Genomic DNA, 17,780 nt, shown 5'->3' with positions numbered 1-17,780 from the left:
ACTGCAGCTGTTTTAAGCGACCCAGTTGGCGGCAGTATGTCGCGGTAGCCAGAGAGTAGGAGGGAGTGACGTGCCAGGGTCACCGGCTCAAGTACTAGGCAGGGCTTCCGGCCCAGACTGGGGCTCCTCTTCCCACACCCGCTGGCCCTGGCTCCCCCTCCACAGCCCCAGACAGAGTTGACAGATGGCAGTCAGGGCAGGGCTCAGGCATAGGCCCGGAACTCAGAGTGGGACCCCATCCACGTATGTGCCTAAGTGCAAAAGTGCATGCACACACCCGTACAGGCTCACAAAAACCAAAAAGGCTGATGTTATATAGTCCCCCCAGCAACATACTCTCCCAGACACAGGGCTGGCTCAGGGCAGGACAGAGAATGAGGCCAGGTGCTCCCGAGTGAGGCCTGGCACAGAGGAGGCCTGGAAATGCCTCCGCCACCTGTCCCCAAAAGGCCACCCTGGCCCCCTGGCCTCAGCTCTGCCCTCCTGCCCCTTCTGGGCTCCTGGGTCCAGCAGGGCTGAGCAGAAACACTTCTGCAACGTATGTAGGGCAATCAGGAGAGAAAAGGTCCCCCCTCCTCTCTTTCAAGCCTTTGTTCACCCTAATACCCTCTTCCAGGGCCCAAGGGCAACACTATTATATGCTAAGCTGCTCTGAGCACATGCCAGACCCTGGCCTGAGTCTGGCAAGACACGTGAACACCTTCACTTTCCATCCTTCTTCCCTGGGTAGTCTGCAGCCCAGCAACTGACCTCAGATGATGGAGACTATTTGTGATAACAATTCTCTGAGGCTGGGTGACCTCCTGAGAGCACCCCAGGAAGGCTGTTAGGTGCTCAGAGAAAACAGGACAGTGTGTCTCAGCACCCGGGAAGGGCTGTGTGGGACACACCTACCCCCCCCCAATAGGCCCCCCCCCCCCCCACCCCCCCCCCCCTCAGATGCCCCCCCCCCCCCCCCCCCAGACTGGAAGACCCAGAATAGGTATTTTCCCTTCCCCAGAGAACCTATCATATGCATGGCCCATCATGGGAGCTTCAAACCTGCTTTCGGAAGTTGCCTTGGGAGAGGGTAGGGATGTGGGGGGGAAGCCTCAAGTCAGCACCTCCTGCTTGTTTCAGCCACAGCCACACTGATATATCAGAGTCCCCATCAGAATTCACTAGAAGAAAGGATCCCCTGGCTTACACACACGCGCGCACACACACACTATGGGCCTGGACAAGGCCCAGGCTAATGGAAAGCTGGACTGTCTAAGTTCACCGTGGGCCCTCAGCCCAGCCCCAGCATAACTTGCGCCTGGACCCCCTCCAGCCAGTGAGTGGGCCTCAGTCCTGAGTGAGTGGGAACAATCAGGCACATCCGGTGAGAAATGTACTCTCACTGTGTGGGTGGACCAAGTCACCCGCACAGGGTCGTGCTGACACTGGGCATGGACATGACTGAAAGGGGACTTGGCCCCAGACCCCGGGCCTGTGGCCTGGACCAACCACCCACAGCCCCACAGCCTGGAGCCTACACGCCCAAAGCCCAGGCCTGAGGTCTAAGGTCCAGGCTGGAATACCTTCACCACACCCCACCACCTTCTAGCACAATCTCAGCCTCCAACCCATGAAGCCAGCTTTTCCCAGCATCTTCTAAGGCCACTGGTTTCTAGGTTTGTTTGTAGTTTGAAATTCCTTTCCTGCATCCTGAGTTCTAACAATACGTGGCGGGAAGGGAGGACGGATTTAACAGAAGGTACCAAAAGACCAACAGAAGCCCAGAAAATAAGGCAAAGCCAGCAAGGCCAAGGGGGAAGGCTGCCACATTCAGGAGATAGGCACCACATGGAATCTGGAATTGGAGCGAGCCCAGAGCACCTGACAGCCCCTCTTTGCAGGCTCTACCTCACCTAGACTGAGCAGAGCCCAGAAGCATCAAGCCGAAAGCCCTCAGCTCTCTGAGACACAGGCCCTTCTGATCCCACTGGACAGAGAGAGGCCCAAACTTGCCCAAGGACAGCTGGCCAGTATAGTCCCTTATCCCTGGTCCGGGGCATTTCGCCTGCCCTATTTTCACTCTTATGCTCACACTCTGGGGTCATTCTCCATTCCTCCCTCTGCGGAGAAGCCCATGGGTAGGAAAGAGGCAGGAAGGCTGAGCCTGAAGAAGGCATGGCAGACAGCAATTCATCACCTGGGAAAAAGGGTCCGCCCAAAGTATTGATCAGCTCCAGAGAGCGCTGAGCTTCCTGACGGAACAATTGCTTTGCAAAGGTATCTGTTGCCACTCCTTGAAATTAGAATGGTGCCCTGCCAGCCTGCACCCAATTTATCTGTCAAGCTGGGCAGTCAGAGAGACCTGAAATAAATGAGCCTGGGCGGCTTCGGGTGATGGGAGTGTCTCGGCAAATCACAGCATGGATGGGCTGGCCCAGCGGGGCCTTCGGGGCTCTCTGTACACATGCAGATGAGCCTGACCTAAGGCCCAGCTACCCTGACCATCTGCAGCCAGGGGTCCATCAGGACCAGAGGCTGGGGGCTGAGCCTAGCCTAGGCACAGGCAAGGCAGCCTTATCTGGTCCCTGGGGCCCTGAGGACCATGAGGCCTGCTAGGACCATGGTCAGACCCCAACCTGGCCTTGCTGCAACCCAGCACCCAAGATCCCAAGAAGAAGAGGGGAGGTTTGGGCTGGAGGTAGGCCAAGACTCCTTGAAGGGTCTGAGGGGCTACAGCCAGCAGCTGTCACCATGCCCATCCAGAAGCTCCTTCCATGCTCCTGGGCCCAGAGAGCACCTTGGTTCCAAGTTGAAAAAGAAAGAAAAAAAATGATCTGAGTCTGTGTACAGGCTGCTGAAGCTGCTGGGAGCACTTCTGGGGTCTTCATCATGCCCTCCCCTCCCCTCGCGGCATCTGGCTATCTACCAGAGGAAGCAAGGTCCAAATGGGGCCTAAAGAGAGCTCAGGACCCTTCTCTGGGAGTGGCCTGGAAGGGGCCCTGCAATCATCACTGCAGGGAAAGTGGACCACACAGAAGGAAGGAGAGGCTGTCTGGGGCCAGCAGATATCTTCTTCAGAAAAACAGGCTCAGATGTGGGCACCGAACTCGGGCCCAAGTGCAGGCCTAGTCTGTGCTTCCCCGGCTCCCTGACACTTGCTGGTTGTGGTCCATGTGCAGCCACAGCAGAGCCCCCCGCCCAGCACCCCAGTACTCCCACCATGCCATGTGGTCAGTGAGAGCAGAGCTCACGCTCAGCCTGGGACCAGGCCTGCAGAAGGGGTGCCTGGGTCCCCGGGGACACAACCAGGGCTTACCAAGCAGCCTTACCTGTGTCCAGGGCCTGTGGCCCCCCCAGAGCAGGGGATCTGGGAGTGGGTGGCCGGCGATACACCACATGCACACGGCCCTGCTCAGCCTCCTCAGCTGCCAGCCCCTTCTCCAAGGGCTCGATGAAGAACTCCTCCTCTTCCATACGGATCAGGCCAGCCTGTGGGGCAAAAATGAAATGGTTCAAATTCCCAGAGCACAGCAGACAGACCAAGGAGGGGTCCCAGAGGGAAGAACCTCCCACCAGACTGATAGGACCAGAGGGACCCTGCCCAGCACCCCAGCTAGGTGTCAGGCTGAACCCCAGGCCGGGGTGGGGGCACACACACGTGACCCCAGAAGTCTCATCTGCCCAGAGCCTCCACTTCTAGTCACTGAGGCCAGAGCCCTGGAGGGTGGTGAGTCTGCGTGAGTCTGAGTCACCCCCACGCCCTCCCCCCAGAAGCCCAAAATCCAAGACAAAGGCCAAAACTGTCAACTGGGGACTACATCTGCTGCAGACATGGCCAGCTGGACCAAAACAGTATTTTCAAAAGTTCTGAACCCGACCCTCAAAATGATGAGATTTCGGGTCTCAAAACTGGACTATTCCAGCTTCCCTTGTGAAACACACGCTGACCACAGTGCACGCTGCCCAGCGGTGCAAGCCACGGACACAGCATGCAGCTCTGAGGCCGGCCACGGTCCCCATCCCCCACCGTCTACCCCTACCTATACCTACATCAGTCACCGGCCCAGACTCCGCAGCAACTGGACTGCTGTCTCCCCCAAGACCGGCTGTAGCCGCCTCCCCCCTCCCCGTGCTGGAAAGCCGTCCCTGGACCCCTGTCCCTGTCAGGATTCAGGCTGCTCTGTACTGTGGCATCCAAAACTCTCAGCTTCCCACTGCCCCCCACCCCCACCCCCACCCCCAGTCCCTAACTCGCACACCTCACACCAGTGGCCGGGACAGCCCCTCCTTCCAATACAGCACTCACAGCTAGGCCTTCTCACCTTGGCCATCTGGCAAACTCCCCTTCTTCCTTCAGCACCTCGTTCAGATCCTCCAACTGCAGGCACAGGGCCCTACCCTCCCTTTGGCCATCCGTCCAACTTCCATGCTTTTGATTTTCAATCTATTATCCATAAACTGGTGGTCTCACACTGGGGGGCCCCACTGTGTCAACCTGCAGATACATTTCCTTTAGATCACACATTTATGACCCATTCAGGGTTCTGGGTGGTTTTTTAAAAACCATTTTACTGAAATATGATTGGCATGTGAAAAGATGTGTACAGTTAATGTATACAACTCAATGAGTTTGGGAATAAGTATCACTCATGAAACCACCACCATCAAGGGCATAAACATATCCATCACCTTCAAGTTATCTTCCCACCCCCTTTATTATTATCATTTTCTCATGGTAAGAACACTTCATATGATATTTGACCCTCTTAGAAAATTGTAAGTATATGATAGAATATTGTTAGCTACAGGCACTGTGCTATATAATAGATCTCCAAAACTTATTTTGCATAACTAAAATTTTGTACCATCACCTCCCATTTTCCCCTCCCTTCAGCCTCCGGCAACCACCATTCTACTCCACTGTTATAAGTCTGAGTATTTTATTTTATTTTTTTTTTAAGTTTATTTATTTTGAGAGCAAGCATGAGCAGGGGAGAGGCAGAGGGAGAGAGAGAATCTGAAGCAGGCTCCACACTGTCAGCATAGAACCTGACACGGGGCTTAATCTCATGAACCATGAAATCATGACCTGAGCTGAAATCAAGAGTCAGATGCCCAACTGACTGAGCCACCCCAGGTGCCCTAAGTTTGAATATTTTAGATTACATTTGTCTTTCTGTATCTAGCTTATTTCACTTAGCATAGTATCCAGTTTCATCCATGTTGTCACAAACAGCAGGATATCCTTCTTTATAAAGGCTGAATAATATTCCATTGTATATACAAACCACATTTATCAACCTGCCATCTACAGATGGACAGTTAGGTTGCTTTCTTGCCTATCATGAATAATGACACAATGGATATGGGAGTGCAGATATCACTTCAATATTCTGTTGGCATTTCCTCTCTATATATACACACAAGTGGGACTTCTAGATCATACAGTAGTTCTATTTTTAATTTTTTGAGGAATCTCCATAGTGACATAGTGACAGAACCAGCTCACATTCCTACCCACAGTGCAGAAGGGCTCCCTGTCTCCACATCCTCACCAACACTTGTTATTTCATATTTTTGATAACCATTCTAACAGATGTTATGCGACATGGTTGGCTTTGATTTGCATTTCCCTGAGGTTGAGCACCTTTTATGTATTTATTGACCATCTGTATATCTTCTGTGAAAAAAAATGTCTAATGCAAGCCCTTTGTCTATTTTTTTAATCAGATTTTTTTTTCTGCTTTGAGTTGTATAACTTCTGTATTTTGGATATTAACCTCTTATCTGATACATGCTGCTTTGCAATATTTTCTCTTATTCCACAGGTTGGCTTTTCATTTTGTTGATGGTTTCCTTTGCTGTGCAAAAGCTTTTTAGTTTGATGTAGTCCCACTTACTGATTTTTGGTTTTGTTGTTTATGCTGTTGGTGTCATATCCAAAAAATCATTGCCAAGACCAATGTCAAGAAGTTTTTTCCTATATTTTCTTCAAGTTTTATGATTTTACGTTGAAGTCTTTAATCAATTTCGAGTTAATTTTTGTGAGTGGTGTAGGACAGGGGTCCAATTTCATTCTTTGGCATGTTATTATCCAACACTATTTATTGAGGAGATTATCTTTCCCCATTGAGTATTCTTGGCTCCTTGGCCAAATATAAACTCACTGTGTTATGTGTGGGATTATTTCTGGACCCTCAATTCTGTTCTATTTGTCTATGTGCCAGTATCATACTGTTTTGATTACTATAGCTTTGAAATGCAGTTTGGAATCAGAATAATGCCTCCACCATTTTTTGTTTGGCTATTTGGGGTCTTTGGTGGTCCCATATAAATTTTAGGATTGGTTTTCTATTAGAATTTGGAATTTTGATAGAGATTCCATTGAATCTAGACATGGCTCTGTGTAGTATAGACATTTTAACATCATTAACTCTTCTGATCCATGAACAAAGTATATCTTCCCATTTATTTGTATCTTCTTCAGTTTCTTTCATCAATATCATTGTGTGTGTGTGTGTGTGTGTGTGTGTGTGTGTGTGTGTGTGTGTGTGTAGATCTTTCACTTCCTTGGGTGATGTGATGTTGTGTTTAGATGTGATTGTAAATGAGATTGTTTTCTTCCTTTGTCAGATAGCTCACTGTTCTCATATAGAAATGTAATTGATTTTTGAATGTTGATTTTTGTATCCTGAAACTTTAATCAATTTGATTAATTCTAACAGTTTTCTGATGGAGTCTTTAGGATTTTCTGTATATAAGATCATGTAACCAGAAAATAGAGACAATTTTACTTCTTCCCTTCCTATCTGGATGCCTTTTATTTCTTTATCTTGCCTGACTATTCTGGTTAGAAGTCTCACTACTGGGGCACCTGGCTGGCTCAGTTAGAAGAGCATACAACTCTTGTTCCTGAGGTCAGGAGTTCAAATCCCACATTGGGTGTAAAGATTACTAAATAATAAATAAGCTTAAAAAAATTGTTCCAGTACTAAGTTGAACTGGAGTGGTGAGAGTGGGCATCCCTGTCTTGTTCATGATCTTAGCAGGAAAGCATTTAACATTTCAATATTGAGTATGATAATAGCTGTGGGTTTGTCACATACAACCTTTATTATGTTGAGCTGTGTTCCTTCTACACCCAATTTGTTGAGAGTTTTATCATGAAAGGAAGTTGAATTTTGTCTAATGCTTCTTCTGCATCTATTGGAATGATCATATGAATTTTGCTTTTCATTCTGTTAAGCTGGTGTATCACATTTATTGATTTGCATATGTTGAAACAACCTTGCATCCCAGGGATAAATCCTACCTGATAATATGCATGATCCTATTAATGTGCTATTGAATTTGGTTTGCTAGTATTTTGTTGAGAATTTTTGCATCTATGTTCACCTGGGATATTGGCCTATAGTTTTCTTTTCTTGTAGCATCCTTTTCTGGTTTGGGCATTATAAAATGAGTTTGGGAGTGTTCTTTCTTCCACAATTTTTTGGAAGAGTTTGAGAAGGATTGGCATTAGTTCATCTTGAAATGTTTGGCAGAATTTAGTTGTGAAATCATCTACTCTGGGACTTTTCTTTGTTTGGAAATATTTTTGATTATGGGTCCAATCTCCTTCTCATTACTGTCTGTTTAGACTTTCTATTTCTTCCTAATTCAGTCTTGGTAGATTATATGATTCTAGGAATGTATCCACTTCTTCAAGGTTGTCTAATATGTTGTTGTATATTTGTTCATAGTATTCTCTTATGATCCTTCATATTTCTGTGATATTGGTTATAATATCTTTTTAAATTTTATTTACATCTTTATTTGGTTTTGTTCACCTTTTTATTGTTTTTCTATTCTCTACTTCATTTAGTCCTGAAATGATCTTTGTTATCTCCTTCCTTCAGCTAACTCTGGGCTTAGTTTGTTTTTCTTTTCCAAGTTCCTTGAGGTGTAAAGTTAGGCTGTTTATTTGAAATCTTTTTTATTGTAGGTATTTATCACTATAAACTTCCTTCTTAAGGAAAAAAAAAAAGAAGTTAGAGTGGAAGAGAACCAAAGCATAAGAGACTCTTAAAAACTGAGAACAAACTGAGGGTTGATGGGGGGTGGGAGAGAGGGGAGGGTGGGTGATGGGTATTGAGGAGGCCACCTTTTGGGATGAGCACTGGGTGTTGTATGGAAACCAATTTGACAATAAACTTCATATATTGAAAAAAAATAAAAAACAAAAAACAAAAATAAAATAAACTTCCTTCTTAGAACTGCTTTTGCAGTATCACATAAGTTCTGGTATGTTGTGTTTCCATTTTTGTTTGTTTCAAGATACTTTCCTTATTTCCTTTTTGATTTCTTCTCTGACCCACTGGTTGTTCAAGAATGCGTTGTTTAGTTTCTGCATATTTGTGAATTTTCCAGTTTTCCTCCTGTTGTTGATTTCTAGTTTCATACCACTGTAATCAGAAAAGTTACTTGGTATGATTTACATTTGCTAAGATTTGTTCTCCACCCTAACATGTCATCTGTCCTGGAGATTGTTCCATGTGCACTCAAGAAGAATATGTATTCTGCTGTTATTGGATGGAATGTTCTGTATACATTTTAAGTCCATTTGGTCTAAAGTATGGTTCAAGTCCAATGTTTCCTTATTGATTTTCTGTCTGAATGATCTATCCACTATTGAAAGTGGGGCTACTATTATTGTATTGTTGTCTATCTCTCCCTTCGGATCTATTAGTATTTGATTTATTACATTTAGGTGCTCTGATGTTGAGTGTATATATACATTTATACTTCTTATATTCTCTTGATGACCACTTTACAACTGTATAATGACCTTTTTCTCTTGTTACAGTTTTTGACTTAACTCTATTTTATCTATTATAAGTATAGCTACCCCTGCTCTGTTCTGTTTTCATTTTCATGGAATATCTTTTATCATCCCTCCACTTTAAGGCTAAGTGTGTCCTTAAAGCTGAAGTAAGTCTCTCGTAGGCAGCATATAGTTGGGTCTTCCTTTTTTTCAATCCACTCAGTCACTCTAAGACTTTTGATTGGAGAATTTAACCCATTTACATTTAAAGTAATTATTGATAGTTAAAGACTCACCAAAGCCATCTTAATTGTTTTCTGTTTTATAGTTCCTTTGTTCCTTTCTTCCTCTCTTGCTGTCTTCTTTTGTAAGTTGATGATTTTTTACAGTGGTATACTTTGATTCTCTTCTCTTTATCTTGTGTGCATCTCCCATAGGTTTTTGTTTTGCAGTTACTCTGAGGCTTACTCATCTTACAGATATAATAAATGTTGATAACATCTTAGTTTCTTTTTTTTTCAAAATCATTGTTATTTTATTGAAATGTTTCACCATTTGGATATGTAAGGCTAAAATAGGACTAGGGTGCCTGGGTGGCTGAGTCAGTCAAGCATGTGGACTCTCAGTTTCAGCTCAATGATCCTCTGCATTGGGCTGACCTGCCAGAGCACAGTCCGCTTGGGATTCTCTGCCCCTTCCCTGCTCATTCTCAAAGAACCTGAACTAGGACTTAATGTAGAATAAAGGGGGGTAAGGCATTCACACATGTCGGATGGAAAACAGGTCCTTGGTTTCTTACTACAAAGATTTCCCATGGGCTAAAGGCTGTACAACACTCCATTAGAACAGAAATGGCTGTAGGGGGATCCAGTCTGCAGGAGGGATGGCAGGGCTGGAGGCTGCAGCTCAGGTCCAGGACAGCAGGCTGGGAAGAAGTTAGGTTACTGCATTCACCAAAAAGCACTTACACTTTCCAGTCTCTAAGATGCTGAGGATTTCCTCAGACAAGGATAACAACTTAATTTCAATTGAACACAAAAATTCTCCCTTTTATTTTCCACTCCCACATTTTATGTTTCTGATGTCACAATTTACAACTCTTCATACCATGTATTCATTGACAAATTATTATAGCTATAGCTATTTTTGATACTTGCATTCTTTAACCTTTATATTAGATTTAAGGGGCTAACAAACCACCATATTACAGTATTAAAGTATTCTGAATTTGATTATATACTTTATGGGGGTGTTATATTTTTTCACATGTTCTTATGTTACTAATAAGCACCCTTTTGTTTCAGCTTGAAGAACTCCTTTCAGCATTTATTTTTTTAATGTTTATTTATTTGAGAGAGAGAGAGAGCATGTGCATGCACATGTACATGTGGATGCGCAGGTGAGGGGGAGAGAGAATCCCAAGCAGGCTCTTTGCTGACAGTGCAGACGCAGGGCTCAATCTCACTCACAATGATGAGATCATGACCTGAGCCAAAATCAAGAGTCAGATGCTTAACCAACTGAGCCATCCAGGCACCCCTCAATATTTCTTGTAAAGTAGGTCTAGTGTGATGAGCTTTCCTCAGCTTTTGTTTGGTTGGTAAAGTCTTTATCATGTCTTCATTTCTGAAGGACAACTTGGCAAGATAAAGTATTCTTTGTTGATAGTTTTTCTTTTTTTTTTTTTTTTCAGTACCTTGAATATATCCTCCCCATCTTTTCTGGCCAGCAAGGTATCTGCTGAGAAATCCACTGAGAGCTTTATGGGGTGGGGGTGGGGGGTCTCTGGTAAGAGAGAAATTTTTTCTCTTGCTGCATTTGAAAGGATCTCTTTGTCTTTGACTTTAGATGGTTTACTATAATGTGTCCTGGAGAAGATCTTTCTAGATAGAAATTTGGGGGTGATTTTCATGAACTTGGATTCCAAATCTCTCCCCGGGTTTAGGAAGTTCTCAGCCAGTATGTCTTTAAATAAACTTTCTGCCCCTTTCTCCCTGTCTTCTCTTTCTGGAACTCCAATAATGCATAGATTGTGTCTCTTACTAGTGACCCATAAGCTCAATGGCCTTCCTCCATTCCTTTTCATACTCTCGCTCCTCTGACTGGATAATTTCACATGATCTGCCTTCTACCTCACTGACTGTCTCTTCTACGTGGTCCAATCTGATGTTGACACTTTCTATTGAATTCTGCACTCCAATCACTCTGTTTTTAAACCCCAATATTTCTGTTTGGTTCTTTTTTATGTTTTATCTTTGTTAAACTTTTCATTTTGTTCTTGTGTTGTTTTCCTAGCTCTCTTAAGCTCTCTGAGGAAACTTAGAATGATTATTTTGAATTCTTTATCAGGCAATTCATGCATCTCCGTTTCTTTCGGATCAGTTGCTGGAAGTTTACTGTGTTCCTTTGATGGGGCCTCATTTCTCTGATTCCTCATAATCCCTGTAGCCTTGCATAGGTTTCTGTGCATTTCCAGACTTTATAAGCTGACTTCAGTAAGGGAAGACCTTCATCTGCAGGTGGGAGCACACCGGGTCATGCTGTTGACATCTGGCCCCCAGATCTGGTGGGCAAAAGCAGGGCACCAACTGCAGGGGATGTGTGGTGGTTCTGGGTCCGGGGGGGGGGGGGCAGGGGGGGTAGGGAAGACATAATGTTTCATTGGCTTAGGATGCTAGAATCCACAACATTGACAAGTTCATGGTCCCTGGAAAGCACTATGGGAGTCTTCAGTGGCTACAAGCACTCTTGAGGTCTTCAGTGGCGCCTTCAGGTCTAGTGGCTAGGGATCAGGGCAGGCAGTGGTGGTGGCCAGACCTGGTGGTATGCACATACTCAGCTATGGGGATCAGCTGTAGGTGCCTGTGGAGTGCCAGGGTCTTGTTTCATATATACTTGTGACAAGAGCCAGGACCAGCAGTAAGAACCAAAGCCAACCACAGACACACTAACAGTTACCAGTCACCTAGCTGTCACTGTGCACTCCCATAGTGGCAGGGTCTCACCACAGGCACACACATGGCAGTGGAGGTTGGTGACAAGAGTCAGGTCAGCAGTATGCATGTGTACAGCTGAAGGGGTTAGCCCTGTGTATACACAGCAGTGGGGGTCAGCCACAGGGGTCTAGGCTGGTGTTCTGCACTCGTGCAGCCACAGAGGCCAGGGAAGGCTGCTGATGCAGATCTCAGGCTTGGGGGGAGGGTGTGGGAAGAGGGAGCAGGAGGGACTCAAGCAGCTAGTGTCTGTGAGTGTGAAAGCATGTGGGATGAAAACTCAGTGGTAAAATCTGCAGGGCTCTCGAGGCACCTGGGTGGCTCAGTTGGTTAAGCATCCGACTCTTGATTTTGGCTCAGGTCGTGATCTCACAGTTTGTGGGATCGAGCCCTGGCGCTGGGCTCCACGTTGACAGCATGGAGCCTGCTTGGGATTCTCTCTCTCCCTTTCTCTCTGCCCTTCCCCTTCTCTCTCTCTCTCTCTCTCTCTCAAAAACAAACTTTTTAAAAAATCAATTTAAAAAATCTGCAGGGGTCCATAGCAGCCGTGCTGACCATTGGTTTCTTCAGGAGTGAAAACTGCTGGGGTCCCCTATGGAGTGGACCACGGGGAACCATGGTCATTCCTAATGCTGGTAATTCTTGTCCTTCTTCTTTGTTCCTAGCCATCTCTATACCTCTCAGCTTCACTGGTTTCTGGATGGGGTGACACAGAGTGGGTCCTTTGTTCACTGAGAGGCTAGGGAAGCTGGTCGCACACCCCACTCTCCCTTTCCCGGTGTGGGAAACTCATGCTGGGGAAGTTCCCTCTTGGCACAGAGCAGCGCTAGCCTGGGGGACGGGGTGATACAGACAAAATGAAGCTGCCTTCCTTTTCTTCTCGTGCCATTTTTCTCAGGGTTTTTGTTCTACTGTGTTGCTGAAGTTTAAGTGGACTCCTGAGTTTTCCCGGAGATGTTTTTGTTGGTGGATAGTTGCCTAATTATTCATCTTCTTTGGGGGATGGAGGCTGAATCCCCTACTCTGCCAACTTGGTGACCTCACTCTGAGCTTCTTAAAAGCTTAAATTAGTTGCTCCAACTTAAGAATCAGAGGATTTCACATAAATGACCAGATTTTCAAATTCTCTCAAAACATCAGAAAAGCTGGCATTTCCGGCTGCCCATCTAACACACCAGCTTAGCTGGCACTGGCCAGGAGTCCCCTCGCATTCTCCTCTCCAGCCTCCAGGGAGAATGTGGCCCTGCCACCACCCTGACCTTGGCCTCCAGACCTGTGAGAGAATAAGTTTCTCTTGTTCTCAGTAATTTGTTACATCAGCTGCAGAAAATGAATACAGGGTCCCAGTGGGCAGTGGGATGAAGGGGGTGGCCATTCTCTGAAGGGCACAGGATTGGAGAGAGGCAGGCACGGCAGCCCCCCCAAAGACATGGGTTTGCAGCATCTCGGTCTTCTGGGGAAGGGGTCTAAGATGCAAAGGAAGGGTAGGAGCCAGAGCTATGGGGGCCAAGACCAGGGTGCCAAGGTCACCAGTCTGTGGGAGGAGTGAGGGGAGGACAGGCCTGTGAGAACTCTGCAGGCCCTACACTCTGACTCATGCCCGGGTCCCAGGGTCCCATCAGGCCAGGCAGGGAGTGAGCAAATGCTTGTGGATGAGTGAATAAATGACCCCACCACAGTGGGGCATGTCCTCTGAGACACAGGAAAAGCGGGGACATCATGGGCCATCCCCCTTCCAACTGCCTTGTGGGTGACTGGACAACAGCAAGAGTTCCTTCCTCTACAGTGCCACTGACACCTCCCACGTTTGTGGTTTGGGGGCAGACTGGTGTCTCAAACCCATCTTATCAAAGAACCCATTCAAGTACACGTGGGAACTAGCCATGCAGTCCAGAGTCAGCGTTCTGGGTTCCCAGCTCTGTTTCTGCCTGACCAGGTGACCTCAGCCAAGGTGCTAAGGCTCCCTGAGCCTCCAATGAATTGCCTGTAAACAGAGTTGATCATCCCTCCCCATCACATGGTTGCTGCAGGAGCAGATATAGCCTGGGACACAGAACCGGAGCACAGGCTGACGGTGCTCTGCGACCCAACTGATGTCATCCACCTGCTTGCTTTGCAAATGAGAGAACTAAGACCCAGGGGTGGGAAAGCCTGCTGGGAACACATAGGGTCTAGGAATCAGACCCTGACCCCAGGTGGAGGGAGCATCTCCCCAGGTGGGACCCTGGGCCAAACCAGACCTATTGTGGCAATTAGGGGGCAAGACAATAAGACACCAGCAAATAGCAAGGCAACCCCCTCTTCTGGAGGGACTCTTGCACCCCAGACTAGGAACCATCTATGTCACAGCCTGATGGCCCTGGGGTCATTCTAGAGGAACCCAATGTGACAACCCAACCTGGTGAGGAGTGGCCCTCTCTGGCCTAAAAGATTTCAGAAGAGTTAAGAGTCTCCCTACATGCCAGGGTCGGGCTCTCCTCCCTGGCTGGCCTCCTGCTGGGTTGACCCAAGGGCACTGAATCTGATGCTGTCCTGAGCCACAGTCAGGAGACCAGGGCCCAAGCTGGCCCAGCTGCCTGGCAGGAACCCTCCCAAGGGCCCATCTCAAGGGCACAGAGCACACTGAGATAAACCTGAAACATCATGCCAGGTTACTCAGGTTTCCTTGTGAAACCAGAGACTTCTAACTGACAGTGCTCACAAATGGAGCAGGCAGACACCTGCCCCAAGATCAGCACATGACCCCACAGAATCCAGAGGCTGACCATGTGAGACCAATGGATGACCACCCCCAGACCAGCATCTGGTCACCCTGAGACTGCAGACTGCCCACCTCAAGACCAGCACTGCCACCCCAGGACCAGTGGATGGCCACCCGAGACCAACATTTGGTCACTCCTCCCCACCACTGGCTGGGACACGCTTGGTGGGGGCTCTTCAGAAAGAAAGTGGGGTTTCTTTTATTGCCTGAATTTCAAGCATCTTAGTATGCATCCCAGGAATGATCTGTCTAGAAACCTGCAAAAGAAAATTGACAAGAGAACAAGGTACAAAACGTGGGCTACGTTTTGCTGAGCTTTTTTCCCCCCAGGACTTTGATTTTCCTGCTGCCAGGGGCACGTGTATCTGTTTCTACATGTAATTTTCATTAATAAGAATCTGTTTCCTCTCCCCACTTAATAAATATTAAAGAAGTCCCTGAAGGGCACTCCATCAAGATCCCACTTGTGTCTGTCCAGCTTGGTGTCCCTTCGCAGGGCTGGCCCCCCGACACTGGCTCTTGCCCCAAACCCACTCTGTTCTTGAACTCCGTGACCGTCTGCACAACCTAGCCAGGAGGGAGGATCACAGGGAGGGCTCTACTGCAGCGGCCTGGAACCTGGTAGCGCTTCAGTCATCAAATCCACTGGCTGGTCCTCAGAACTTGGTGAATTATAAGATGCCTGCCCTACCCCTTCCTTCTTCTATGGCTGTTCCTTTGCTGTTTGGTTTATGATGAAGTAGTCACTAGAAATAGACATTAGGCGTTAAAAAAAATTATAAGAATCCAAAGACTTAACAGATATCCTCTGTTACTTTGGATTTTGTGGGTTTTTAAAATTTTTTTAAGTTTACTTATTCATCTTGAGAGAGAGAGCACGAGCACAAAAGTGGGAACAGGGCAGAGAGAAGGAGAGACAGAATTCCAAGCAGGCTCCATGCCATTAGTGCAAAGCCTGATGCGGAGCTTGAACTCACGAACTGTGAGAGCATGACCTGAGCCGAGACAAAGAGTCAGACACTTAACTGACTGTGCCACCCAGGTGCCCCTAATTTAATGCTTTTAATTTTTTAATGCTTTTTTTTTTTTTTGAGAGAGAGAGAGAGAGGGAGCAGGGGAAGGACAATGAGAGAGAAAGGAACAGAGGATCCAAAGCGAGCTCTGTGGTGGCAGCAGAGTCTGATGTGGGGCTCGAACTCACAAACCATGAGATTGTGACCTGAGCCAAAGTCAGATGCCCAACCGACTGAGCCACCCAGGTGTCCCTGTTACTCTGAATTTTAAAGTGTTTAAAACACTGACACTCTCAGAGCTGGGGTCTCCCTGGAAAGCAAGGCACCCAGCCCCCTGTCTTCACTGGCTTCTTCAGTGGGAGCCGCAGGCTGTAGCAAGCAGCAGGCTCCCACGCGTGTGTGATGGGGGACCGAGGCTGTCACTCAATCTTGTCATTCTTGCAACCTCCAGTACCAAGGCTGTCAGGTGCTTGTCAGGGTTGCAATGGTGACAATCAAGAATAGAAAGAAAGGAATATGCTGGTCCAAAAACAGAAGGATCTAGACTCTGACAGGGGACAAGGCAGCACACGCCTGCATCAGCCTGCTGTCACCCAAAACTTGACTTTGTTCTGAAACACACACACACACACACACACACACACACACACATGCACTTGCCACAGGAATCCCCCAGAACACTGGCATCTGGTAAGATTTCCATTCCTGGAGCTATTTTAGCTCTGACAGAACCATATCCATTCTTCTCTCCTCCCTTTTGGTAATGATGGTCTAGTGCACTGCCAAAAAAGGACCTGCCACTTCCAAGTCATCTAGAGGATGTTCTTTTCCCTCCCAGCCACCTGGGGAAAATAAGAGCACGGCCCTGGAAGCTTTATGGGTGTGTGGGGAGTGCTGGACCCTAAATGCCACACATCACAAGCATAAGGACTATTGTCCCATGGGAGTCCCAACCAGCAGGGGCTCCTTCTCAGTTCAGCACCACAGAGCATGTTTTACAGGGTCATTTTCCCACCTTCCCAAAAGGAGCACCAGCCATCTGTGGGAGGCACTGGCCGCCAACACATGAAAGCAATCCCATAGAAACATGTGTCCTCTCCCCTATATCTCCATCCACTATTGCTCTGTGCCTTCCGGAACATGCCCTTCTGGAGAAGTCTGTGGACACCCTTGTGGCCGAGTCCTTGCCTCCCCTGCTCTCTGCCTCATTTGGTGGATCCATGTGGCCTTCTTTCCTCTTGGGGAGCCATCCCTCCCTGCAGTGTGCAGGCCAGGTGAAAGGGGAGGCTGTTGCCAGAGCCAGCCTTGTGGTGTCCTCCCCAGCCAAGTGACACAGACAGGTCACGGAGGACCACAGTCCCCAGCCTGTGCACCACACAGCCTCAGTAAGTTCACCCGGCAGGCCCTGCCCTGTCTTGGGGCCTTGAGATCCTTTGCTCCAGAAAATCCTTCTTTTGCCCTCAGCTGCCCAAGGTTTTCCGATGCACAAAACCATGCGGCCCCAACAGACACGTGTGCCAAGTGAGTGCTAAGGAAAGCAGGACCTCACTTCGAAGGGCAGAGTGGAGGGAGGGACTGACAAGGGGAGCAAGCCCTGGATACAGAGCCAGGAGACCCGGCTTGGAATCCTGGTCTGAGGCCAGCGCTGTTCCCTCTGCAGCCCGTAGCTGCCTCATCTGCCAAGTGAGGAGCTGGGCCAGGGGACCTGGGAATTAGGCACTGGTCCTCTTTCCATAATTCCATGGGACCTGAAAGGGCCAAAACAACTGAAAGCAGGAACCCCACACCTCCCCTGAAGCATTGTCTCTCCCTGTAAAAGAAAGGCCATAGCAGCTCACTCTCCCAGCCTGGACAGACCCCCAAGTGCCCTGCTCCGTGCCTGGGCTCCCCCTTTGTGCTTCAGTGTGGCAAGTCTCTGCCCTTCATTCCTAAGGGGCTTTGTGGTACCTGAGTGACCCCTGGGCTTGAGTCCCGACAGCACTCACAGCAAGTTCTACAGAGGTCTTTAAATATGATGCCATTTCAAACTCTCCTAAGATTATATAAGGCAGAACACTCCATATCCAGGGGACTCTAAGGTTCAAGGACGTCAAACTACTAGATCAGCTCTCCCTGTGGGCCAGGAGCGGGCTTGGGAACACAGACCAGCCCCTCACCACCGGCCCCCAGGAGATCCAGTGCGGGGACACCAAACTCCCACATTCTTTTCACCGCCATTATGATTTGGGCCT

At 47.8% G+C, this 17,780-nt stretch overlaps 1 protein-coding gene across 1 annotated transcript in view; it reads right to left on the bottom strand.

The window, feature by feature from the left end:
• The window catches only part of ADAMTS2 (ADAM metallopeptidase with thrombospondin type 1 motif 2), a 241,212-nt gene that overhangs the window by 159,038 nt on the left and 64,394 nt on the right, over positions 1 to 17,780 (bottom strand). The window contains exon 3 of the mRNA XM_040444205.1: positions 3,309 to 3,468. Coding sequence (XP_040300139.1) covers positions 3,309 to 3,468 — 160 coding nt within the window. The remainder of the gene's footprint in view (positions 1 to 3,308; positions 3,469 to 17,780) is intronic.

The sequence above is a fragment of the Herpailurus yagouaroundi genome, unplaced genomic scaffold (assembly GCF_014898765.1).
Source record: "Herpailurus yagouaroundi ecotype Mexico unplaced genomic scaffold, PumYag 192, whole genome shotgun sequence".
NCBI classification, from domain to species: domain Eukaryota; kingdom Metazoa; phylum Chordata; class Mammalia; order Carnivora; family Felidae; genus Herpailurus; species Herpailurus yagouaroundi.
This window is presented reverse-complemented; position numbering and strand designations above follow the sequence as displayed.